This window comes from Galendromus occidentalis, unplaced genomic scaffold, assembly GCF_000255335.2.
Source record: "Galendromus occidentalis unplaced genomic scaffold, Mocc_1.1 scf7180000077430, whole genome shotgun sequence".
NCBI classification, from domain to species: domain Eukaryota; kingdom Metazoa; phylum Arthropoda; class Arachnida; order Mesostigmata; family Phytoseiidae; genus Galendromus; species Galendromus occidentalis.
In genome coordinates this window covers 320,342-346,764 of record NW_003805418.1, presented here as the reverse complement: position 1 = coordinate 346,764, position 26,423 = coordinate 320,342, and the positions used below count along the sequence as shown (strand labels likewise).

Below are 26,423 nucleotides of genomic sequence, written 5' to 3'. Positions count from 1 at the left end.
TTCGGATCGGAATTCAAACAAAGATTCAAATCAGAACTCGAATAAGAATTCCAATGGGAATTCGAATGGCGCCGCAAGGGGAGGCTCGAGGGATGCTCAAGACTCTGGTTCGAGAATCAACCAGGGAATGAGGGCCGGCGACGGTCGTTTCCGAGTCCCGGGCTGGGCTGTAGGTCAGAGCATCGGCCAACTGTCACCTACGGCAGCGCGAGCCGCGGGACGAGTTGCGAGGACTCCTCCGCAAAGACCGCCTCGGAACTCGCAAGGTGGATCTGGCGTGGACCAATTACCACCAATCGGACCGGATCTGATGGCGCCGCTGCCAGGAGGATCGGATTCACAAGCACCGTCACGTAATGGTCAGAATCCCCAATCTCCTACAAGGGAAATCCCGGATTCGCAATCACCGTCTCGCAACGCACCAAATCTGCAAACCCCAACGAGGGAAGCCCCGAACTCGCACTCACAGCCACGAGAGGCACCGAGTCCACAATCGCCGTCACGAGATCAAACGAATTCACAATCACCGAGCCGAAATGGGCCCAATTCTCAAGCTCCATCAAAAGAGGCCCCGAGTTCGCGATCCACGCCTCAGAGAGGAACCAATTCTCAGTCATCGCCTCCGAAGGGACCGAATTCTCAATCGTCGTCTCCCCGGGGATCGGATTCGCCTCCATCGCCGCCAAAAGCACCGAATTCGCCGTCTTCGCCGCAGAGGACACCCCACTCCCAGTCGTCGCCATCCCGGGGTTCGGATTCGCAATCATCGCCCTCGAGAGCATCCAACCCACAGTCATCCTCACCAAAACGCTCAAATTCTCAACCATCTCCACCGCGATCGTCCAATTCCAAGCCGTCAGTTCCAAGATCGCCGAACTCAAGATCGCCGAATTCACGGCCGTCGCAGCCGAGAACATCGAATTCGAGATCATCGGCGCCAAAGGCGCCCAAGCCCCCTCGAGCTCCTAGACCTCCGAGATCGGCGAGACCTCCGCGAGCTCCGCGAGCTCCTCGTGCGCCTCGAGCGCCTCGAGCGCCTCATATGCGAGGCTGACGGATGCCATATGCAGATGTCAAGATGGGAATCGATCTGGCCGAAAAAAATTTGCTTCGGTCTTGTTCGCCCTGAACGGCATGGACCGATGAGCGCGAATCTGCGGCTCTTTCGCTCTCGTCCGGCAATCTGTCCGGTGCTTGCCTCGCTATCGAAAATTTCGGATGACGCGGCTTTTTCCGAGGGGATTTCTAGCGTCAGAAAGAGCGATATGACTCTAGGAGTCCACATTCTCGGGTGTCGATCCTCATCCCGGCAGCGAGAAAGTTCTGCCAAGCAGAATGTTACCATGAACATAATCAGGATCTCTCCGGCACGAATCAGATTTGCATTTAAGATCTAGACCCGGACCTTCCGGGGAATGCTCCGGAAATATGATGTCGCCGTTCATGAGGAGTATGAATAAAGACTTTCGAATCGATCTAGAAGGCGTCCTGATCCAAGACTACAACATGAGGGTCAGTGCCAGGTTTTCCTCCGCTGCAATCGGCTCAGCGATTCCTCTCGTAACATACTCGGAATATACAGTGATAGTACGCCAGTTTCGGTGACTCATGGACGGCGTCGGAGTTGATCTGCCATATCAGGCCCTCGTGCGAGTCGTCGTACCGCGGATGTTAGCGACGCTCCCCTCGTGAGCTTTTTCCGAGGCTGGAAAATGCGGCTACTTATGCGAGCTTGATACGTGCATCCTTCATTTCCCGTGGACGACCGATTCCTTCCGCGTTTCCTTGAGTCCAGCAGCGCGAGACATTCACTTGGACGCCCTCTTCAGGAGAACGGATCCGATCGGATAAGACTCAATTCCATTTGATATCGAATAAAGATCGCTGGGTCCCCGGAACCCCTGCGAAACCTCAAATAAGGCAGAGGACTCCAGGGGTGTTAAGGCAGGTATTTTACAAAGAGGCACACCACGCGAGACATCGTCCGGAGAAGCATCATTTCAAAATCTGTCCTCGGCGGTTTAATTCATGATAATAAGTTATATCCTGGGGCTATCCCCAGCGCGAGTCCCCCCTCGGCGGAGCCCCGAAAGCTCTTGGATGAAAGATCGAAAACCCGCTTCAGTCGGCGTAGCTCTTCGAGTTGAGGTCCTTGAGGTCCCGCGTCAGGACTACCAAGGAATTCCACACAATCGGAACCCGGAAATGCACCGCTCTGAGCATCGGTGAGCTGGAACCGCAACTCTTCGGAAAACCGAGGCGATGAGTGAGCTCGAGAAGCGGACGCATTCCCATTCGAATTCCACGGGAACATTCTACGCCTCGGCCTTATGCTTCTCGAACCTCATGCCGATCATCGAGGCCACAGAAGTCCCCGCATGGAGCCTCAGGGCGTGTCCTGGAAAAGCTCCGCTGTAGCTCGCTCGAGGCGTATCCGACCCGATCACGATGGAGGAATGAATCAATCAATAGCAGCGCCGTGAATGAGGGTGTTGACAAAGGTAGACTTCGATAGCCCGATAGACTCATTGAGAGATCGATCAACTAGAGTTCGGGTCGCAATGCGAGAAACAGCTAGGTAGGAATGACGCCGTTGGAGACCGGCTATCAATACGAGAATAGACTCAATACGTGTCATTTCGGAATGTCACGTCTTCAGGACGATATCATCCACGTTCCGCGTTCTTCGGGCACTACCCTCGCCAAGCATCGGCTGTTCACGCGGAGATTCCGTCGCGAGTGACATCCCCGATACGAGGTCCGAACGAGAACTATCGCAGCTTTGGATAATTTGTTTGAGAATGTCCCCGTCGAACAATGAAATCAGTAGCTCTCAGTTCCGTTACCGTCAGCCGGCCGGTGCTGTCAGAGGGTCGTAAGATAACCATGAAGAACTTCACGGACCTGGAAAAAAAACTATCTCTCCTGGTTTTCTTGAATCTCGTACTCCTCGGCCGACCTCCGTGGCTCGCTTGGAGACATCGGAATTTCGGAGTGTGGCTACTGGCTTGCGCTTACGCGACTGCTTTCGGTATTTGTCTTCTTTCCGGTGCGATGAAAATATGGTTGCAGTATCAGCTGTGTCGTTCCAACGTCATCCACGTAATCACCATGAGTCATGACATCTACAATGTGTTTTGCATCAGTTTCTTCGTTATGCATTCTTACGCGAGACATCCCGACCTATGCTTGGAATTCTGCAAGAACTTCCGCCTTAGGACGATCGGAACTTTCGCGCGTAGTGTCGTGATCTTCGTCCCTGCTATATCGGTTCTCCTACTGAATACGTATTGGCAAGCCATCGCCTTCTCGACATTTCTCGACTCACTGCGGTCTATTATTTACCATACCTTTTCGATACTAGTTTGGAATGGTCTATGGATCTACGTCTGTGTCCGAATCTACAAAGTTTACGAGGGCCTCGGCGAGCTCGACGTCGAAACCAAACTGTCTTCAGTGGAAGCGCTCGACCGAGAGCTCGGACTGTACTTATTGCTCCTGTTCGCGAAATCGGTCTTCGACGCGATATCGTCCCTGAGTTTCTATTCGACACAAAAATCGCGACTACCGGAACTCCTGCTTCTGCATGAGGCCGCTGTGATCATGTATGATCTTCTGTTCTGCGCCGCGATCTCAGAACTGTCGACTCGACTCTCTCGTGACTTGAGGAGCGATTTTCTGCAAAGAGCGCCAATCATGACTAAGGTGGGCATACTCCGGCAGCCGAAATTGCCAAACTTCTATCACTCGCTGTTCTCTTCACGCCTGAATGCATCGAAATGGTGGCCCCCGACACTAGTACGTCAAGCTTCTCAGGTGTAATAAGACACTGCGAATTGATATTTAGGATCGCTGACATCGCTTCAGCTCCCCGTCCTAGAGCCCGTCGAATAGCAGTGCTGCTTGGTCCACTGCCCACGAGCGATCGTCATCTCTCTGAAATCCAAAAGCGGCGGCGCCAGTGGGATCGGTTTAGGTCTCCACATATTTTTTGTTCCTTATAGACGATGCCTCTGGCGCCGGACCTGCTCAGACCGCATAGAACACGAGAGTAACAGGGAGTCTGTGTTCATGACGAACAACCTACTCCCAGGAAGCTCTCGGGTTTCGAACGTACACCCGCTTTACGCTTTCATGTGATCTTCCACGGAAAACTGAATTCTATCCTCATATCCGCAGGTTTCGAACTCCTTGCCATGGAGCCGGTCGTTGCAAGCTTCTCTCCTGCCTCAAGGTCTCGACGCCTTCGGAGTTTTTACAGTCAATCGGTTGGTACATCGTTCTCATGAATTATCATGACTGTCGCTGTATATCGTTCACTCTCACTCGGGAATGGGGGCGAACATACCTACTAGGGCGCAGGAGGAGCATCGCCATCGGAAGGTCGATCGTGCCATATTTCATTGACCCTTCTGATCGTCCTTTTTCAGATCCTTCTTCGCCACGATGTGCGGAACGACCCTTACATTTCTGCTCATCTTGGTTCAACTATCCCCCGATGTTCAGAATGTCGTTCGGATAAATAAGATGGAATCACATTGAAGCACAAGCCAGGCAGAATCTTCCCCAGGGAAAAGCGACCGTGATGATGTGACGGAATTCCTGGGGGACTCGATATGCTCAATGAAAAGTATCAAGCTTTCGAAGTCTTGTCTGAAGGTCGGAGGAAGCTGAGCATGTTCGGATGGATAGCTGAACGCCTAGAGGGAAAACGGCTGACTCAATCGAGAATGGCGACTCGTCAGTCGAACGCAATCGCGATGCGAATGAGTCCCCGTTAGGCGCCCAATTGGGACGAAAACTCCAGTATCCCACCCATCCGCCAGATACCGGAGTGGTGTAGAATCGGTCGTAATGTTTTCTTTGTAGCCGCACCACACACTCAACAACAACAACAACAGGAATCGCGCAGAGTATTCTCCCGAACACATCGTCGCCGATCAGAGAAAGGATTCGAAAGTGGTGCTGAGCTCCCTTCCAGGCTCAAGCATGCTGTCAGCTCTTTACACCTCACTGCGACGGGTGAGTAAAAGAGTCTCCATCATCGAAAATACTCCCGCGTTTCCCCCATCCAGCGAGCCGCGGACATTCAGGACTTTCGAGTTCTTTTTTCTCGGTTCGAAAGTCTCGTCCGTTCTCCGGGTGGATAAGTTCTTAGGACTGTTTGCAGCTTCCGTCTTCGCAAGCGGGCTTGCGTCTGCTGACCTCAACGACCGCGGCCGCAGCCGAGCCCAGCACTGCTCCGGACGAAAATGCCGGCACCGAACCCAAGGTCGACAAATTGTATAGGCGACTCGTTCTCGAGGTGAGTAGTTCAGGCCCGATACTGTTTGACCTGGCATGGTCTTATGAACAGGGGTGGCGAACGCCGCCGCGAACGTGAAATTCGATTCCTCTCTTCAGGCTCGCGGACACGATCCAGCAGTTCTCAAGAGCTACAAGTTCTTCGTTCTGGAGACGGCCAGATATTTGGACGTTCCCGTTTTCAAGACATGGGAGCCGCCCAAAGTTCATCAGCGACGCACCCTGTTGAGATCCAATTTCGCCAAGAAGAAGTATCTCGAAACTTATGAAGCGAGGACGTATTTCCAGGTACAGTCAGCTGTCCGAGAGGAAGCCTACTAAAAGCGGGTCCACAATCACTCTCAGCGCACCAACTGTGATTTTTGTTTTACAGATCATGGAGTTTGAGAGACTGACGGGATCGACCGCGGATACCTTTTTAGAGTATGTCGAAAGGAATCTGCCTGAAGGAGTGGCGATGAAAGTAAGCTCTCTTGTTCAGAAGAATCACTTACCTATTTCGGATCCAAATATTCAATCAAGTTGCTCTCGGCAGTGAGACGGTATCGCAGATTTAATGAGTAGTCTCGGCGAGCATCGATCTCAGCCGGCTCTGCTTCCCCAGGTCACAAAAGAAGAAATTAGACCTCTACCTGAATATCTTCAGCATCAGCCGAGGCAGGAAGAATCCTAGGTGGAGCATTCAGGCATTGCGGCGGAAAACGTATTTTTCAGTGATCAGAGAGCACTTGATAAACAGATGATATACTCCTCTCTAATCCCGTGTCTTCTTTCAAAGTATAGAGAAAATTGGTTCTATGATATCCCGAGATGTCACCGCGAGCATGTTTGACGAGCATCTATCTTTCCAAAATTCGCATATCAGCAGTAGTATTACGGACTTTATTTATATAACGCTGATATCTACATGAGCCTGGCGCCCTCGTCTCTCGCATGCTGAACTCTTAGCTGCTCGCGGAATATTGTCGAAAATATACTATCGACTCCCGAAGGATATCTCTACGGGATCGCTTGCGCCATGTGCAATGGTGACAGCATTCTGTCGAAGACCGCGTCTTTGAGATTCGCCCCTCTCAAATTGGCTTCGTGTAGATCACTTCCAGAAAGGTCGCAGTTCTGCAAGGGAAGACTCTCAGCCTATCAAGGGAGAATACTTTCAACCGCCACAAGCCTCGGTCGAGTCGAGACGCTGTGTTCATCCTGGGCTCGTAGCCCCTCAGTGTGATGTCGTCGAAACAGGCTCAGATGCATCATCAATAATTTATTGCCGGATAATCGAGGGCTTATCGATTAAGGCAAAAGAATACTCACTTCGAGATCCGCACCAGCAAGGTTTGCTTGTCGGAGGTAGCAGTTCTGCATGTTGGCATGCTTCAAAGTTGCGACCCTCAAGTTTACCCCGGCCATTTGACTACCTTCGAAGACGGCGTTTTTCAGATTGGCGGACTCCAGACTAACGGAAAATTCCGCTCCTGATTCCATATCACAGGAATGTAGGTTGCATTTCTCCATGTTGGCGCAAACCATTCGGGCTCCTTTGAGAACAGCGCCCTGTCGGATAAATAAGTTACTTTTTCCGCTGAGAAATATCAGGATCGATTGCGGACTCGCCAGAATTTTCCCTCCCTCTGGTCAGAGAAAAAACCGCAGGAATAAATTCGTCGGCGGGATGGAAGGTGCGATCCTCGAAATTCCGTCACTCACCTCGAGATCAGCAAGAGACATATCCGCCCTCTCAAAGTTGCAGAAGCTCAGGTTGCTGTACTTCAGACGGCAGCCCCGTAGATTTGAATATTTGAAATTGATGTTCCTCAAATCCATTCGCGAGAGATCGGCTCCTTCCAAATTGATGCCCTAGAAAACATCACGGGAAACTTAGTCAGGGCTCTGGCTTCCTCCATAGGAAACCAACTGGATTTCGAATGGAAGACCCGACTCAACCCCGGAATCGAAGGACTTGAGTGAGGTAGCGCTGGACATTTATTGAACTCGATCCCAAATGAATTTTGCCGTCGCAGCGTCTTGGACTGCGATCCCAAGAGACTTGAAAACCGTTACGCCTTCTCTCAAGTTTTTATACGATTCAAGAGCGTTTCTCTTTAGCAGGCTCCCGATCTCGTCGACCGCAACGCCACTGAGTATAACGTCCCCGCTCTCGCTCAGAGCACTTTCCCGAGAATCGACGACAACAACTTCAGCTGTCTTCATAATTTCAGCTTCTAGCTCTCGATGAGTCTTATGCGGAGCGCCGACACAGTTTATGTGGCATCTTTTCGGCAGCCAATCCGCTTTGAGAATCGGTTCCACGGCATTGGTGGCGGTCACAATGACTTCGAGCGCAGCATCCTCCGGATTTTCGCAGAATTCCGCGTTGATCCCCATCTGCGTGAGCTCTTCGACCAATGTCATGGCGCTCTCTTTCCGATGGTTCCAGATCTTGACAATGTCGATATCGAAGCACTGAGCGAACATGATGACGTGTCTGCGCGCTTGAGCTCCACTCCCGAAAACACCCAGTCGGGAGAACGTCGGGGCCATGAGTCGGGTGGCAACTAACGACATCGCGCTCGTTCTACAGAGAGAATTACATCTTCAGAATTTTTCTCGCGTCGAACCATCGTTCCCAAGATACAAGCGAGACGAGAGAACCGATTGAGCCCCACGTCAGTTTACCTGAAATCGGTCACCGCGTTGACATCAAGAAGAGCAGCGGCTGTACCGTTTTCGAAATGTACGACGGTACCCCCATGACGTCCCGGTGAGTAGTTCAGGATTTTGACCGCTAGAGCCCCAGTCGACGGCAAGAAGCCCGGCATACAAATGAGCCCTAATTCGAATGTACACATCAGACTTTTGAGAGATTCCAGTGAGCCGCAATTTCATGGAAGCTCCTCCTTCGACCGAGTTCGCATTCTACCTTCTCCGTCGCCTGTCTTTATCCATGATCGGAGCGGATTCTGGGCGTTTCCACGAGAGTATTCGACAAAAGTATTCTCCACGCACTCGAGGTATTTCTCCATGTTGGTTTGGAGTACATCTTCAATTTCTGAAGCTCCGATGAAACGTAGAGCACTCATCGTTGATGATTTTCAAAGTTTCTCGTTTCGTCGAGGCGAAGCAGCCTGCCGTCGCTGATGAACAATTGCTGGCAGAGAGTGGGATACTACACTCTCTCAATCGCGATAATCATGAGATTCCGCGAGGCTCATCGTTCGTAGCTCTTTGCTCGCCTGGATTCGAGCGACGTTTTCGAAGGAAAAGCGCTGGCTGCTACCCAGATTGAGAAGCCCAGACCCATTCCCTCGAGTGGAGTCGATCTCGATCGAGCGATTCGTGGCGATCAATGAGGACGAATCGAGGCTGTCCGTCGATGATCGTAGAGCCACCGGCGGAGGCTCTTCGAAACCCTTTCCCAATTTTCGTAGCGGAATACCTCGGATCCGACGTTCAATACCATGCAGATGCTGAAAACTGCGAATATTAGGAGAGAGGAAATATCTGCTCTGGAGAACCGAAACTCACTTGGAAACGGAGCTCTTTGTCAGCTGATGTCCCGGCGAGTAAGGATACAACGTCCCGGCGAGTCAAGGGGGAATCATCCTGGGGCTCTTTGGCGATTCGGTCCTCTAGTTGATTGACAAGAGATTGTATGCCGTAGAACTTCGCCTGTCGAGAGAATACCGATATTTTAAACATGAATGGAACTCCACTGGAATATGAAAGCATGCGCCATGATAAATGAGAACAAACCTCTTCGAGAACACCCTCTAATTCCAGATCGTTCTCCATGATCAGTTGACCATGCCGGAGATAATTCAGGATGGGCTCGAAATACCGGGGTGATCTGGGAGTAGATGTGGGTTCACTTCGAGCATCCCGACTGATACCGCAGAGAGATATGTGAATCAGAACTGATCGCTCACCGGTCGATCAGGAAGGCTCCTTTCTTGTCCACAGCCGCCGGCCAGAAAAAAACATCGGAGGAAAACATCCGAGCCAGCATCGACAGTGGCTCTTTCGAGACCAATGTCCTTCTGGGAATTGAGAAAAGTCTGTACACTTCGTGGGCTCGCCTCTGGAATCTCGCAAATGGTTCGCTGAGTCCAGAACTCCCTGATTCGTCTCTTCCTGCTTACCTCGTTGTGGCGAAGCGCTTTCCTCCGACGTTGAGCAGGATCCATTCGGTGTTGTTATCAACAACCTGTCGAACTTGATTTGGTTCTGCAGGCGGCATGTCTGTTTAGTGGAAACGCAGCCTAGATACGGCGGAAGAGAAAACGAAGGCAACTCACCAATGAAATTGGGACCCGTGGAACAATATAATACATCGTCATCGCGGATGAGGTCTACTGAATCGAAGCATCCTGAGAAAGGTTGAGAGTAGCTTTTGTACAGGGTATATCTTGAGAGGAGTTCGCGTATGCCTCATTTATCATCGAGTCTGGACTCAGATCCATTTAGCGAGCCTACCCCCACTTTTGTTGAAAATGTGATTCACCGGCAGTCCCAAAACTTCCAAAGCCAGCTGTTTCAGCTCATCTATTGTGTCCGGACACATCACGACTTTGCCACCAAGAGTCGACCCGTTGGTGAAGAGCGTGACTCGTTTGAAATCCATCGAGCACGAACGCTTGACTGAAAATAATCAATACCTCATTCAGAAAAATTACGCGCGAGTCGGAGTCGTCGCCATGGATCTCGAAGAATTGGCAATCATTCTGAGAATAGCACATCAGATGAAAATAGCAAAGTACGAAATATCGACGATCCATGCACAACAGGAGGCAGGCCATCGTATTGAGGACGCTGAAGGTCCGAAAAAGGAATTCCATCATTTACGAATTTCGATTGATGAGCAACCTAGCCGAATGGCAAGAGTTCGATCAGCCTGTCAACTCCATTGGATATCCCTTGCGGGCGACTCACAGCTGTTCGGCGCAGAATTAGGGAAGAAAAGTTCGCGACAAGACGATTACAAGCTCTAAGATGATGATCAGACCTGACAAGGGAAGTCGGAGAGATTACTCGGAGGACGATCGGACCCGAGACTGGATGTATATGTTCATGATCGAGAACTCAGCTAGAGAAAGTTTTCGCTCCGAGGAGTGTGTATTCACCGTGTTCAGTGCACTAGCGCACGCTGTTGTCGTCTGTCGGAACCTCCGACTTTTAGAAAGCGCGGCATCCGCGCATTAAGCAGCCATTTTGACTTTGCCGGAGTGCCCTGTGTTTTTCAGGATAAACTTCGGTGATTCTGTCCGAATCCGAGCTCGCTCGCGCCCCTCATGGCGTCTCTGCTCCCAAAGTTCGCTCCGTTGAAGCGGATCCCCAGCCGGGCTTACAGCGCCCAGGTGGCTGTTTCCCAGAAGAGGTAACCTTTCGTCCTGTAAATCGTTCAGGAATGACATGAAACTACTGATCTAGCGCTCTATCCGAACCAGACTTTCGGCTGAATCTTGGTCGATTCTATCAATCCTAAGGGGGGGGGGGAGGAGGGAGCTCTGATGGTGTCCTCGTTCAGCTTTGAGGGTCTTAAATCCCCGTCATTCATGAGAAACTCCTATGTGAACCTCTCCTGTCTGATTGTGACCTCGAAGCTGCAATATTGAGGTTCCCATTCCCTCCGTCAATGGTCCGGACGAGCTATGCGCGGGGAGCGCACAGAGAATCCCGTCATCATGGGCGAATGCTTCGGATTGTCTATCTGTCCACCTGTCAGCATAATTCCATTTCCGGAGAATTCCTCGATGTTCCTATCTAGACTGAAAATTGAGTTTCTCCACAGGCTCCCTTCGGAGGAAACGAGACTCACGACTCTCGATAATGGACTATCCCTGTACTCCGTCGAGAACCAGAGCCCTGTCAGCCGAGTCGTGATCGTCACGAAGGCCGGTTCTCGTTACGAGACGGGCCCTGAGCTCGGTGCATCTCATCTTGTACGTTGTATGGCCGGACTGAGGACGAAGAACTCCACAAGCTTCGGAATCACGAGGAACGTGGAATGGGTTGGCGGCAACATTTCCGCGGCGGCGACAAGAGACCACCTAATTTACACTCTCGAATGCAACAGAGATTATGTTGCCTCAACAATCAACTTCCTCAATGATGTTGTCTTCGCACCCACCTTCAAGCACTGGCAGATCGATGACATCATGCCGAAACTCAACCGGGAGTTAGCTGTTTTCCAGCAAAATCAGGGAGCTTTGCTCATGGAGGCCCTCCACCAGGCCAGTTTCCGCGGCGGTGAGTGAAGTTCACGTTTTCAAAGATATTCCCGGGCTCAAACGCTGTCGGTCGTGTGCACCAGACGATCCTTCCTAGAAAATTCGCTCAGAAAATGTAACCACGGAGCGTCCACTCTCTTTTTCCGCAGGTCTCGCCAACTCGTTGTTCGTTCACCCCTCCATGATCGGCAAGCTCAAGTCCGACATCCTGACCAACTTCCACAAAGACAACGTCACCGGACCGCGCACGGTGGTGTCTGCTGTGGGAGTGGACCACGAGCGTCTCGTCCACATCTACAAGAAGTGCGAACACATTGGACGCTCGTCCACCGATGATGGAAAACCGTCGAGGTTCAACCCCCATGGAGGAGAGGTTCGCGTTGATTTTGCGGCCCCGAACACTATGGTTGCACTAGCAATGGAATCCAGCGGACTCGCTAAACCCCAGGACGCCCTCACCATGGAAGTTTTGAAGCACGTGTTGGGCATGTCAAAGGCACGAGTTCCTTTCTCGGAGCTCGGAGCCACCAGGTTGGGCAAAGCTGTCCTCGCCACTAAGCCCGCGAACCCGTTCTCCATCGGAGCCTTCACGGCAAACTACAGCGACACCGGACTCTTCGGCATCGCTCTGGCCGCGAACAACAACGACATCGCCGTAGTCTCAAAGGCTGCCATCGGTGCGGTTCGGGATCTCGGCAAAGGGAACATTTCCGCGTCTGAGCTCGAGGCCGCGAAGAATAAGGCCAAGTATGCCATCGCTAAGCGCGTTTCGAAAAACACCAAAACCGCGAGGAACACCGCCATCCAGCACCTGACGCAGGGTGGCCCTCAAAGCTATGAAAAATCTATTTCAATGATCGACGCCATCACGAGCGCGGATATTGCTAACGTCACCCAGAAGATGTCGCGCGTCAAGCCTTCAATGGCAGCCGTCGGCAAAACCTACAACGTTCCCCATCTGGATGAGCTTTTGCAATAGGAGCTAGTTCGCGGGACGGAGTAGTGAAACTGTGGTACGTTTTAAGCGAAGTGAGGCGTATAAATGCGGAGAATCATGTCGAAGCATAAAATAAATAGACGTTTCAATGTTGATGGCAATATTCTGACTTCTTCCGTGGGATATGTACCTCGTGCTTTCACCTCAGATGCTCTCTGTAGGAGACTCAACGGTTCCCTAGAAATGCGTGACGTACCTTTCTCTATCGATCTAGTCTAGCCGGCTGGGATGCAAATTCCGAGCTCCGTATGGAAGCGGATCGTCCAGTTATCGGAATGACGAATAATCATGGAGCAAGCGTTATGACTGGATTTCACGGAAATGACAACGATCATGGAACAATTCTGTGATCAGCGCTCCGATCCGCGAGCCCCCGCCTTTATTCTCTTTCGATTATGGAACAGGAAATCAGCGATATCGACTAGTCCCTCCACTTCACCTCAACTTCGTCCGTTCGGAATCTCTGCGTGATGGAACTGTTCTCAATTCCAGTGAACATCCCCGCCTCGAACATACGACATCCAGCTTGTGCGATCATGGCACCATTATCGATGCAGAACCTTAGAGAAGAGTAAACGAATAGAGGAAGCGAGATGTTTTCTACTCGGAAAGTCCGATGGCAAGACCTTGATTCGAGAAGTTGTAGAAACCATACCTCATATCCGTTGCGAAAAGCTTCGCGCCCCGCTCCTCAGCCATTATACCCATCATCTCTTGAAGTCGTTTATTGCACCCAACCTGTAAATGGAACGTGATGAGACGACCTCCGTGAGTCCACAGCCGATTCACCCCTGCCGCAAGTTCATTCATGTTCCTTTCGTCTCCGGCGATTGTCCTTACCCCTCCGACGATGAGAACTTCCTGACTCCCTGTGTGCGCCATCGCCCTCTCCGTCGTCTCAATCAACATCGAGAACATTGTTTCCTGCAGCGACATGCACAGATCTCCGGCTGTGTAACCTTCTTTCAGAAGTTTATCCGTTCTCTCTTCGAGGAAACTCAATAAGCCCGAGAAGGAGACATCCATGCCCTTCACAACGTAGGGCAAGGGAACAAACTTTTTGCCTGAAATGATATCACAACTTGTGGTTCCGATCCGAAACAACCTCCATTCGTCGAAAATCAGCTCCGGTCTGCATGCGCACTCATACGGGTCGCAAACAGAGGAAGCGGTCTCCTGACACTAACCGTTTTTAGCCATCTGCTCGATATTATAACCTGGACTCGGGTCATTGCTGAGCTTCAGGACTCGCGCAAAACGATCCAAACAATTCCCGATGGCTATGTCGATTGTTTCTCCGAAGATCCGGTATCTCCGCGCAGCGTACGCTATAACTTGGGTGTTCCCACCGCTGACGTATAAGACGGTGGGGTTGTCTGCACCAGTGATCAGTCTTCCCATTTCGATATGACCCACGCAGTGGTTCACTCCGATAAGAGGTTTATTCCACAGCTGAGCGACTGTTCGTGCTACCACGGCGACTGAAACCTTAATGAACGATCTTTGAGGAGTCGAAATCATTCCGCCCACCCGAGATGGGAACTAGTTCCGATAATGATGGAGCGAGTCACCGAGACCTCATTTCTCGATTCTCTGCGGAGAGCTGATGATAATTTTTGGCACTTACCAATGGTGCGCCCATGCCGGGACCCTGAGTGAATGAAACCGCATCTATTTCCGATGGTGAGATTTTCGCCTCGTCCAAACATTTCCTCAACACCTGGAAAATATGAGTTCAGTTCACAAGGAGCTGAACAGCAACGCGCGCAGTCGGCGAATTCAGATGTCATTAGGACCAGACTCGGTCGCACGGGGTTCTCGTCTATCCTGTACCTCTATAATGTGTTCGCGGTGGTGTTTCGCGGTCGGGCCGGGCTTGAATCCTTCCCCCGGTGGTGTAACATAGGTAACACGGGGGTTGGCCAGAACTTCTCCATCTCTCACGATACCAACACCGAGTTTATTCGCCGAGCCTTCGAATCCGATCACGCATACCATTTCGAGGTATGACAGCGAGCTATTCTTCAATAGAGAAACATGCAGGCTGTCTTGTATCCATGGAATGCGCTCGAGCAACTCCGAAACCTCAGTCTAGTTGCGCAAGCGTGACCTTAGAGCTCAGTGAAAGTATTGAATCGAGCGCGACTTGCCAATGTTCCAGCCGAGTGTTTGTAAATATGGCCTCTCTCCGATACTACAGTCGTCAGCAACTGCTGCACAGTCGTCTGCTTGCGCTCATTTCATAGAGACAGGGGCCCGCGCACCCCTGCGGATCACCGCGAAAGTCGGGGAGCGTACGTGAAGCGTAGACATATATCCTTGGCATCGCCGTGGTCATCGACGAGTTCGGGCAAACCTTTCTGAGCGATGTCACTCCAGGTTTACGATCGAAGCTCGGAGGCTATATACCGGGAGAAAACTCGAGCCTCCACCTCGGCGGAGCTTTTAGATCCCCCGTATCTAAACACACATGCGACACAGATCGAGATCGATGATACACGTCGTAAGCGTGAGCCGTATGGGAGTCGATCGCATGTTTCTTCTCATGCAAGTCGCGGCCATAATCAGTCAGTAGCGGATAAGCCCCGAACGTTTCGGGAACGACCCCGACGTAAGTTTTTGGTCTTTTCTCCAATCGCATGGTGCAAGACTCGTCGGACTGAGTCGACGATCGTGAAGAGGCGATAATTTTGAACGGAAGGTCCGGAAATCGGAATAATCTTTCAATGAGGGATATCCCATAGCGTGATGGCCGATAATGGTGGAGAAGAGATGAATGGACTCACTTATGCTCACTCATGACCAACACGAAATGGATTCCGTGGCGGACGAAAGCCAGCTTGACTCCACCGATCAGAGCATCGAAAGAGTGAATATGGACACAGCAACACCAACATATCGATGTAGCCTATATCGTGGATCGTCCCTGATATGGGTCTGACCGCAGAACCCTTGAATAAAGAGCGTGTGAGGGTGAAATTATGCAGAAAGCGCTACTTCGGAGCATTTGGGTTCTTCAATGAATCACTATACTTGTGGGGCGTAATTTCCAAGCGAGGAAAGGCAAAGACTGTTCCTCATCGCATGCAAAAAGACTTGAGGCCTACTACGGGGGAAGCCGCGAGCGTGAATGTTAGGTAGGTCTGCTCATTTGAATCAGACCGCTACAAGCAGACGGTCTATCAAGCCTGCCAAATAAACATGACAGCGAAACCAGTCGTGGTTTACCGCCGGTCTCGAACACACCTCCGATCGATTGCTTCATCCAAATTCCGAGTAGTATAACAACTGGCGACGAAGATAAGATCTCAAACCCACTCGAAGGAAAGTACATCGTGTCTCGGCAGACCTGGTAGTGACCCGCCTCGATTTTTCACGTGAAATCTAAAGTCAAGCGATGGCTTCGACCAACAACGTGCCTACATTCGACGGATTCGATGTTTCAACGGAGCAATTTTCCTCATGGGCTGAAAGACTGGAAAATCATCTCAGCCTACACGACGTGTCAAACGAGGAAAAGAGAAAGAACGCAGTCATATCGTGGATGGGAGCTGATGCCTACCGGAAACTCATGGACAGAGTGCAACCCGAGAGGAAGCCAAAAGATCTCAGTTTCGTGGAAATCGTTGAAGTTCTCCGAAAGGTCTACGAACCATTGAAAAACAAATGGTCTTCTCGCAGCGCATTCAGGAAGGTCCGTCAGTCGGCAGGTGAATCCCTAAGCACTTTCGAAAATCGGCTTCGTCACGCCGCAGTCGATTGTCATTTCTCAGCGGACCAACTCCAGGAGAGATTGATAGAACAATTCACTGAAGGTCTTGAAGACAAGCAAATCATGCAGAAAATTCTCATGAAAGAAGGAGATTTCACCAAGTTGGCAGAAGTTTCCCTGCTAGCTAACACGTTCCTGTCGATCAGGAAAGCAACGAGCGCAATCCACGACAATGGATCTGCGCAACAAGACGTGAATAAAATCTCGACTCGTGGATTCCGGAAGAAAACGTATCAAAAACCCCTGAGAAAGAACTCTGAATACCCTGCAAGCTCAAATCAACCGGGGTGCTACAGATGCGGAGACAAAGGTCATTCGGCGAAAACTTGCCGATACCAAGGTGTGAAGTGCGCTGGGTGCGGACTAGTCGGTCACCTGAAAAAAGCGTGCCGACGGACCACTCTCTCGAATCAAAACTATCTCGAGGAGGTCCCATTTCGCTATGTCAACTCGAAGGACCCAATTCGAGTTGAAGTGGATATTGAGCAACACGCACTTCAAATGGAGATCGACACAGGGAGTGGGATTTCCACGATGCCCCTTAAGACATTCAGAAGAATCGCTCCCCAACATGAACTTCACGAGAATAATATTCAACTACGAAGCGCGACTGGAGAAATATTCCAACCGCATTCCTTTGCCAACGTCAGCGTCGTCTACGGAGACCAGGAAAAATCACTACGACTATATCTCATGGAGAATGACAAATTCCCTGAGTTGATAGGTCGCGACTGGCTCCGTGAACTCCCATTGCATTGGTCTAAACTGCTGACAGGCGAAAATAAGGTACATCATCTGAACGCTTCAAATCAAAATAGCAGCTACGGAGCCTCAGATACAGAGGACTTCAAAAGCAAAGCCCGGAAATTACTCGAGAAGTACGAGAATCTCACGAAACCAGGCATAGGATGTATCCCGAATAGCGAGGCGAGACTGGAACTGACATCGGAGGATCCAGCGCCATATACCTCAGGTGCTCATCAACCGGCTGAAGCCTTGATCGAAAAAACCAACAAGGAGCTCGACTTCCTAGAAGAATACGGAGTAATCACCAAAGTGAACACAAGCGAATGGAGCCATCCGATGTGTGTCGTTCCCAGAGCGAAAGGCAAGAAGGTCAGGATCTGTGGGAACTTCAAAGCAGGAATAAATCGTCACATAAAGATAGACTCCCATCCTCTCAAGAACATCAGACATGCGCTCGATAACATTGGGAATGGCAAAACTTTCTCCAAGCTTGACGTATTCTCTGCGTTCCTCCACCTGCCTGTTCGTGAAAAGGATCGGAAGTACTTGATTGTGAACACTCACAGAGGCTTATACCAGTTCAACAGAATGGCGAACGGCCTGTCCAATGCCCCAGCGATCTGGCAGAGGTTCATCGAGGGTGTTCTCGCAGACATTCCAGGTTGCGAGTGCGTAATGGACGACATTCTGGTTACTGGAGCCACGAACGAGGAGCATCTACGGAGGCTTGACACAGTGTTCTCTCGTCTCAACGAGCACGACATTCGCCTGAATTCAGAAAAATGTGTCTTCTTCGAAGAATCGGTGACATACTGCGGGTTCCTCATCAAAAATCAAGAAATACATAAATGCGACGATAAAGTCAAAGCGATCCGCGAAGCGCCGTCACCCAAGAACGCATCCGACTTGCGATCATTCCTCGGCATCATTCAATTCTACTCAGGATTCGCAGCACGTTTAGCTGATTTGGCACACCCTTTGTACTCGTTGCTGAAATCAAACGCTAAATTCCTGTGGGATTCGAGTATGGAGAAATCATTCCAAGCCGTAAAGGAAGAACTTTGCTCGCCGAGGGTGTTGGTACCCTTCGATCCGAAGCGACCACTGTTACTCGCCACCGATGCTTCACCGTTCGGAATTTCAGCTGTCTTGTCCCACCGCTATCCGGATAAATCAGAGCGCCCGATCGCGTATTATTCCCGGGTTCTAACAGACACCGAGAAAAAATACAGCCAGATTGACAAAGAAGCGCTCGGAATCAAGACGGGCGTCGAAAGATTTTTCTATTACCTGTTCGGGCGACGATTCGAGTTGATAACCGACTCCAGACCACTCGTGCAGATATTCCATCCTTCAAGAAACCTGCCTCCGCTGTCAGCAACCCGTATGCAACATTATTCGATCTACCTATTGGCCTTCAACTTCGACATCGTGTACAGAAAATCAGAGAAGCATGGGAATGCAGACGCATTGTCCCGACTGCCAGCAAGAAGTGAACGACTACAGGAGATGGACGCTTCGGATTGTTTCATCGTAAACCTAATCTCCGAAACCCCGTTACGTTTCGAAGAAATAGTGCAGGAAACGAAAAGTGATCCAGAATTGAAACCACTCTTGAAGTTCTTCAGAGAGCCAAGGAGTTGCAAGGATGCCCGAGATTCTTTGGCTTAGACGCGTGCGAGTTCAGTCTCCATCAGGACTCAGCATTACTCAGAGGCCATCGTATCGTCATACCGAAAACTGCCGAGAGCAGGTGCTCACGGAGTTGCATGAGGGACACGTACGGAGAACGCAAAATGACGGAACTCGCCCGTCGCTTCGTCTGGTGGCCAAATATATCCCATGACATAAAGGCGCTGTCCCGATCGTGTCCCGCCTGCTTGGCATGTGCTCGAAATCCACCAAAAGAAGTCATACATAGCTGGAAACCGTGCAAATTTCCCTTCGAGAGAATTCATCTGGATTATGCCGGCCCGATCCAAGGGAAATACATCTTACTAATTGTGGACGCGTTCAGCAAGTGGTTAGAAGCATTCATAACCAACGACAAAACGTCAAGTACGACTCTCAAACATCTCAAGGATACGATTGCTCGTTTTGGGATCCCATCCGTAATCGTAACGGATAATGACCCAACCTTCGTATCCGAACAGATGAAGAGATTCTGCGCCACAAACGGAATTCGGAAAATGACGTCACCGCCATTTCACCCCGCATCAAACGGCCAAGTGGAACGCTACGTGGACACCATGAAAACAGCTCTCAAGAAATTTTCGCTCGAAAAACAGGATCTGGCCGATAGTTTAGCTAGATTTCTGTTTAGACAGCGAATGGTTTCAAGCTCCTCAGGAGAAAGCCCCGCTTCAATCATGCTCGGTCGAGAACTGCGCTCGAGACTTGACCTCTTGCGCGAACCATCGTTGCCTAAACCGAAGGACGAGACAGAATCGAAATTCGCCATCGGCGAACCAGTCAGCGTTAGAGACTACAGGTCTCGCCAACAGAAATGGACCTCGGGTCGAGTGAAGAAGAACTGCGGCTCTAGAATCTGCGAAGTGTCGGTCCCAAGCGGTACATGGAGAAGACACTACGAGCAGATTCGAAAACGCACCGACAAAAACTCAGACACAAGTCATGAACTCGACTGCTTGATCGACTGTGAAATTAACATCCCGAAAGAAACCACAGGTCCCGAAGTTCCAGAAATCGAAGGAACACCATCAGAATCTCATGCAAGCAGAGACCAGCAAGCAACAAACCAAGAGGAACAACATCCTTCGGAAGAGTCAAACGACGACTCCCCGGTGGGGGAAGAGGAACCACTAACAAACGAGAGTGCCCCCCAGAAGAACCAACAGAAGACTACCGTCAGAGAATCTTCGAGACGAAACAAAGGAGTACCTCCGAAACGCTACGGAGACGAAGACGAAAGTAATTGTGGAAGCATGTAAATAATGTTATAATATAATTGGAAATTGTGATATTCATCGACACCAATTTCAAATGAGGGGAAACTGTTAGGTAGGTCTGCTCATTTGAATCAGACCGCTACAAGCAGACGGTCTATCAAGCCTGCCAAATAAACATGACAGCGAAACCAGTCGTGGTTTACCGCCGGTCTCGAACACACCTCCGATCGATTGCTTCATCCAAATTCCGAGTAGTATAACAGTGAAAGAATCCCGAAGGCGGCGGAGTCGGCGCGTCCATGAGCAGCTTCCTTGGTTTATGAATATCAGCAGTCGCCGCACTCTTCAACATCGAGGTTCTCCATGAACCTCGCTTCGGTCTTCGAGCCTTGCACTTGCATCGTATAGAAGTATGGAGTTCGGAGGCTTGGAACCTTCGTACTCTATACCAGAGGTCCCCAAACTGGGTTCCGCGGAACCCTTGGGGTTCCGTCGCTCTTTTCCGGGGGTTCCGTGAAAAAATCTCTGCGGAACCCCAGTGTTCCGTGGGCTGCTCTTTGCGCAACTCGGGGTTCCGCGACGAGGTTTTGCTTCCATATGTACGGTCATATACGGGCCCTAGGTGTCGTAGCCCTGTGGGGAACTTCAGTTTTTGTATTCCAAATGTCTTCCTCAATTCCCAAGGGCATCGTTCTAATTGACGCATCGATCGGCATCGAATGCACACTGCGAAGGTCGTTGCACAAGGAACGTTCCCACTGGATGAACATTCCTACTTTACGCAAGAATTGACTTAAGCAATAAACATTCGGGTCCGATCCGGAACAAACGCGTGTTTTCTCCTCTAATAGCTGAAAGGAAAGAGCAATTGACAGGACTTTGAATTTTTTGAAAAATGACGAAGGGTTGCACGGGACACTAGGGGTTCCACGGAACATTAGGGGTTCCGCGGAAGAAAAAGTTCGGGAACCACTGCTCTATACAAACCCTCAGACCCCTTCGGATGAGGCCGGTTCGCTGCAAATATGGTGCCGAGTCTCTGTCGCCCAACGAGTTGTCTCCACTCGTCTTGTGCTGCTAAGGAATATAATCCTTCTCTCAGATTCCAATATTCGGATGTAAAATTCAGCAACCTTTCTGATACAACCTGCAGGACTAACTTTGGAATGGACGGGAGACCTGACAGGCAGTGATGGATGCGTCAATCTCCGAAACGGCCCGAAATCGGAACAAAGCCCTGTTGTGTGTTCAATGGGCACTATCCAATCGAAATTTTCGACTGTAACGGTGAGCAGAAGGAAGCTCCGAGGTTACGGAAGGACGAAGACTCCCCATGCGCAGTCCACAACCATTCTGAAGGTAATCTTGCTGCGAAAGGGCTTTCGGTGTTAGGTATTCGTCCGCTGAAAAGACATGTTCTGATTCCACAATGAGATTTTGTTCTACTCCGATCGCAAACATTTCTGAACTATACGTCGCTCAACTCTCGCGCTTCTCGTTCTACGGATTAAAACTTAAAGAGTATTGAGATTCATCAAGCTTGCGGTCGGCATCTATGGAAGCTGTCCATATTGTATTTTTCAATTCATCCGCTAATCTGTCCGCTGACGACTTCTAGTTGATCGTCCAGGCACATAGCGGCGAAGGGTGCATTGTATAATCTGTCGGCTTAACTCACTCAACATGATGAAAGCGAACCCTTTGGATGAGCCCTCTCGCTGTCCTGGCAATCGGTCGCGCAGCCTACGGCGGTGTACCATCGGCAGCGCCCGCTGGTTTCCGCTTGATACGGATTTGATTCTCGTGGTTAAAAGGCATGTCCGACAGTGAGCCGACAGAGGAGACCGCCCTCCTTCAGGATACTGACACAACCTACCGACTTTATTCGGTAAGACCTGACTTGAGCTACCTGTTCGCTGCAGAATTTGCTCCCGTTGCTCGTCTTCCTTCCATTCCCTTCGCGTCATTTCGGTAAATTCGGCGAACGTACTCTGGAGGCGCGATAGAAGAAGTTTTCGAAGAAAATTTTACGGTTCCGTAGATCGACTGAATCGAATTCTTTTCGCAGGGGTCCACGATGGAAGGTCCTCCGATCGTGATTTCGGAGGTGAGAGATTCGCAGGAGTCTATTGAACGCGAGGCGAAACACATCGTAGAAGCATGCCTTCTGTGAGTACACTAGCCTTAAATCTCCTCTGTTCTCATAAACCCCGAACAGGATATACACGGCCGTGATGTTGACCGGAAGTGCATCCGTCGAGCAACACGTTCGTAGCGCCGACGACGATAGAAGTATCGCGGACCGTGTACCACGATTCAAGATCTTCGAAGAACATGTGGAGAAGAATATTCGTAGTCTCATCTTAATGAGCTTGAACTCTCCCAGTCGGGATCATTCTGCGATACACTGTTCCTGTTTTGAATCGAGGATAGTTCGTGGAGCGAGCGAATTGAGCTGATCATATCTTCTCTACTACAGAGCGGCCCGGAGTCGGGAGCATACAACCACTAGCTCACAATTTACGGTGAGACCGTACTTCGGTCTTGGAAATCTCGTGAATGCGAACAATGTGAACGCCTTAGTGGATGCCATCATCAACCAGTTCCTGAGTCGCGAAGAAATACAGAAATTGATCAACCCTCTGCGGATCGATAAAGTTATACCCCTCGACGACAAAGGCAATCATGTCAGTGATGTAAGTAATGACGCCAGCGGTAGATCTTCTTATGCCGAAGTTTGCGATGACAGAAGAGACTCGTCCTCTTGTCGCATTTCCATCATGGCTGTCTGAGACGGTAAAAATCGGTGGATTCTCGCCGCCGGAGTCTGATCTCGGATCGACGTATGTCTCACGTGCTGGCGAGTATTGTGGCCAGCCGAGCTCCGGAGAACGTGAAGAGACATCGACGCATCTGATCCATTGGAAGTCGTTCCTGCAAGGCTCATAAATGCGATCTATTTATCCTGTCTTGTGTGACTGAGATCCCCAGGCGATTCCGAATACTTCTTTCCAGATTTTGGTCGAAGGCCTGCTCTCCTTCGGCAGGACTGGTGATGCCATCCTTTCAGTCCTCGAAGATGGATCTATCTCGATCGAGGCGGCCATGGGTGTCACACGTCCTCTAGTCAGCTTGAACTACGCCTACAACGCAGGATTATGCTTCAACTTCAAGGGCGAAGTGGGCGCCTTCCTTGAGAAAATCTCAATTTTTTTGAGAATTGATGTAAGTATTCGCCTCCGGGCTCATTGTCAGCGAATTTTCCGAATGAGGGCTCCCACACGACGAGTTGCGCTACTTCCTACTCATCGCTTCTAGGTCGTAGGTTTCCAGCCTTCCTTGGGCGAATTCGACGTCGAACTCGACGATCCTCAAGTACAGAGATTCACGGGTGCCTCATGCGCTTTTAACTGGCTCGCAAAATTCATCGCCAACAAGGTCTGGTGTCTGATCACGAGTGGCCCAGGGGAGCTGAGGTCTCATAGCAGCAGGGTCAGGAACTCACCGCTGCTCATTCCAGATCATCGGCAGCCGGAAAGAAGAAATACGGCAGCAGATAGTCACCCAGGGTCGGGAACAGCTCGGAGAACTGCTAGGCAAAGTTGACATATTCGGCTTGATAAGCGGAAGGATCCCAGTCGGATAACTTCATCGCTGACGGTAGTGAATGCTTCAAATCCCCATTATCGGCCCATGAGGGTCCCGTGCCCCGGTCTCCTCTCCAAGTTCCACGCGTGCTCCCGGAGGCTCGGTTATTGGCTCGTATCCCCAACAGTTGTTGTGAATTTTCGGTTGTCGCCGGCCGATTCTCTTTCCTTTCTGCTCGATTCTGTCCCCGAAGTCTCAGAACATGGTCGCGACAAATCCTCACACCCAGACGATAGCGGGGCGATCATTTCCACTCCATCTCCGTACTGTGTTCCGATATGTGGACTGTCGTCTTAGTCATCATCTCTCCCGCTACGTACTGTTCTCGACGATGGCATCCAAGCTGTTCAAAGGCGCAGTCACGGGGATAAGGGGCATTCGGGGGTTCAAACCTGCATAGTGGTTACGGCTTTGTTTGCTCCCCACGTTGAGGAATCACGCGGAGTTCAAGCCGCCGCCCCTTTATTTTGTCGGCCGAAAAGGATACCTTGACCGCTCTCTCGTGGAGAATCTTGGCTACGCCTCTAGATTTTGCCGCTCTCCGCGTAGTCAACCTCGATCTCCCTATGCACTCTTCGTCGCACCTTCAGAATCATTCCCAAGTATATCTATTGTCTTGCGTCCCAGGTCCGTCATGACCCCTTCCACCCTGCGTCACGTTATTCTGACCGACTCGTTGGGTGATACTCGGCGCCTCCTGATTGTGACCCCTAGGTTCTTCTCGAATTCTCCAGGTCAAACCCTTGAATGGCTCTTGTTCAGAACGATCTCCGTATGAAGATTTGGATAAGATGTCCGCGAGATATCACGCACCACGGCACACCAGAGACTCTGTCGGCGCAATCTGGGATCGTTTTCGGGATGGAGGAGCCTGCTGGACTCGCTCACGTGTCTTCGCAAGCTGCGAAGCTGGAATCGTACCTGGAGCGATTCGTAAGAATTCCAAGCAAAGCCGAGAAACATAAAATCGCTGTGTCTTTCCTCATAGTTTTCCACTCGAAAAAAACCACGATCCATTGCTAGACTAGAATAGCTCTCTCTGAGTGAGATGCACTCGAGTGAGCGCCCGCAGCAGTTAGACACGTCGAGTACTAGGATAGCTGCCATCCGAATTTTTCCTGGATGAAGAACCGAAGTCGGAGATTGGATCTGACGATCTTCGAATATTTGCAACTCGGAGGCAAGGGCCTCCTTGCGATATCAAGCTAAGATAGCAGATCTCACAGAACCTGACGATGGTGCTGATGAAATCGTATGACAATGGAGGTTTCGGGAAATCTCGCGCTCCGCAACCTGTTCCCCTCCTAGTTCCCCAGCTCATTCGATGTCTCGATGTGATTTTTCGAGGAGATCAAGAAAGACTCACTCTCCCCTCACCGGCACCGCAGACTTCCGATCAGCGTATGGGTCCATTCTTGGAAAACGACATGTTCATCGGCTGGTTGGCTGGCAGAAACGTCTGCCGAAACGATCAAGGAACGCCGAGTATCGAGCCCTTTCAGCGGTCATTTCCACTCCCGCTACTTGAGCGAGAGTTCGCTCAGAGCTCAACGGATGTTCTCTTGGGGCTCAGGGTGCCGCCCCTACATCGTCGGCTGAGAGTACGAAAATTTCGGACCTTCCAGACTCACGGTCTGTTGATCAAAGCCACCGCCGATTTCACACCGTTCCCTTCCGAAGAGCCGTGAGAATATTTGCCGTAAGCTCTCGAACCTTCGCAAACTTCCCGAAGGTGAACGCTCGCTCACTCGGTATCAATCATTCCCTCCCGGATTTCTTTCGGTCATGAGCTTACGTCCGCCGAGAGTCAAACAGGGTTCTGTATCTCTGATGGCGAGCTAATGACTCGTCACATGAATCCCAGGTCATGATTCATGATCGGATTGACTTCTTTATAATCGTCGGAATAGATGCGAGGAAATTCAAGCGAAATAACCCGCAGGTGGATGAGCTAGCCGCAGATACTAAAATATTCGCACCCGCTTTGGCACCCATCAGATAATTGTTGCCAGCTGCTGTGAATTATGCGCGCATCATCCGATGTCGGCGTGATGTTCGCTCGCTTATTCGCTGCTTGCTTGCCTGCCTGCCTGCCTGCCTGCCTGCCAGGTTTCGCACTCGAGCTTTCTCCGGCCCGCCGAAACCCGCAATGAGCCGCCACAGCAGCGTCATCATCAACTCGATGACTGCGTGTAAGAGAGTTTGCTCGAAGATGCAAAAAGGGGCTCATCGCTATCAGCTATGCAGCGATTACCAGCCATGCACCCACCTTTTCGGTGGGAGCATGCAGCAAAAGTGGCGCAGCGGCAGCGGATCCCGCCTCGTTTGCCTCTGTGAACATAACTAGAGCGTAACAGCAACATAAAGGCGCCGGGCATGATGAGGAAATATGCGCTGCGGGGAGGAGTAGGGCACGCGTGGAGGGGTCTGCGAAATGATGCCGCCTAGCGCTGCCTCGTTAGCAGCAACGCTGAATTTGCTGCGAGGGGCGCTGCGGCGACGCCTCTCGGAGCGACTTTACAACCGAGCGAGGTTTCGGAACCTCAATGGAAACCACCGACAGAAATCGCTTGCAGATATGCTCCCTCCGAGGATTCGAACAGGTCAACCCCCCGAGGTCCCCATGGCGTCTAACGTGCGGGCTACCGATACGCCTCGGCCGATCTGCGATTATTGCGAATCGAGTCACGCGAAACAAAGCGATCGAAGTCCGAGCAGGGCGTTCGATTCTCCTCAGCTGTTGGCTCCGATAATTGCTACTATTTATACCAATTGCGAAAGCGCTGATTACGCTTGCGGGTGCAGCCGACAAAGCAGAGGAG

General features: G+C 50.8%; 5 protein-coding genes and 1 pseudogene across 5 annotated transcripts; 4 read left to right on the top strand and 2 right to left on the bottom strand.

Annotated features, from left to right (window-relative positions):
* Positions 1-4,874: 4,874 nt before the first annotated feature.
* Positions 4,875-6,062, top strand: mRpS10 (mitochondrial ribosomal protein S10). The gene is made up of 5 exons (XM_003742719.1): positions 4,875-5,022; positions 5,171-5,305; positions 5,404-5,592; positions 5,678-5,767; positions 5,909-6,062. Exons 1-5 carry the CDS (start codon positions 4,990-4,992, stop codon positions 5,975-5,977), a joined length of 516 nt encoding a protein of 171 aa, XP_003742767.1. The 5' UTR covers positions 4,875-4,989; the 3' UTR covers positions 5,978-6,062.
* Positions 6,063-6,169: 107 nt separating this feature from the next.
* LOC100900777 (BTB/POZ domain-containing protein KCTD9) lies at positions 6,170-10,436 on the bottom strand. Its single transcript, XM_003742718.1, has 10 exons — positions 10,304-10,436; positions 9,775-9,939; positions 9,597-9,668; positions 9,441-9,525; positions 9,228-9,338; positions 9,055-9,148; positions 8,827-8,970; positions 7,009-7,158; positions 6,616-6,855; positions 6,170-6,420 (listed from the first exon to the last, which is right to left on the bottom strand). The coding sequence occupies exons 2-10, from the start codon at positions 9,920-9,922 to the stop codon at positions 6,304-6,306; spliced, it is 1,161 nt and encodes a 386-aa protein (XP_003742766.1). The 5' UTR covers positions 9,923-9,939; positions 10,304-10,436; the 3' UTR covers positions 6,170-6,303.
* A 71-nt stretch (positions 10,437-10,507) lies between these two features.
* UQCR-C2 (Ubiquinol-cytochrome c reductase core protein 2) lies at positions 10,508-12,628 on the top strand. The gene is made up of 3 exons (XM_003742717.2): positions 10,508-10,675; positions 11,090-11,547; positions 11,678-12,628. Exons 1-3 carry the CDS (start codon positions 10,590-10,592, stop codon positions 12,505-12,507), a joined length of 1,374 nt encoding a protein of 457 aa, XP_003742765.1. The 5' UTR covers positions 10,508-10,589; the 3' UTR covers positions 12,508-12,628.
* Positions 12,629-12,862: 234 nt separating this feature from the next.
* On the bottom strand, positions 12,863-14,690 carry Tcs3 (Probable tRNA N6-adenosine threonylcarbamoyltransferase Tcs3). The gene is made up of 6 exons (XM_003742716.2): positions 14,359-14,690; positions 14,153-14,245; positions 13,713-14,013; positions 13,366-13,589; positions 13,181-13,263; positions 12,863-13,085 (listed from the first exon to the last, which is right to left on the bottom strand). The coding sequence occupies exons 1-6, from the start codon at positions 14,521-14,523 to the stop codon at positions 12,947-12,949; spliced, it is 1,005 nt and encodes a 334-aa protein (XP_003742764.1). The 5' UTR covers positions 14,524-14,690; the 3' UTR covers positions 12,863-12,946.
* Positions 14,691-15,922: 1,232 nt separating this feature from the next.
* On the top strand, positions 15,923-19,995 carry LOC100905235 (uncharacterized protein K02A2.6-like; annotated as a pseudogene).
* Positions 19,996-21,629: 1,634 nt separating this feature from the next.
* Positions 21,630-24,571, top strand: LOC100900348 (uncharacterized). Its single transcript, XM_003742715.1, has 7 exons — positions 21,630-21,841; positions 22,022-22,122; positions 22,433-22,649; positions 22,969-23,178; positions 23,272-23,391; positions 23,474-23,613; positions 24,336-24,571. Exons 1-6 carry the CDS (start codon positions 21,770-21,772, stop codon positions 23,597-23,599), a joined length of 846 nt encoding a protein of 281 aa, XP_003742763.1. The 5' UTR covers positions 21,630-21,769; the 3' UTR covers positions 23,600-23,613; positions 24,336-24,571.
* The last annotated feature ends 1,852 nt before the right edge of the window (positions 24,572-26,423 follow it).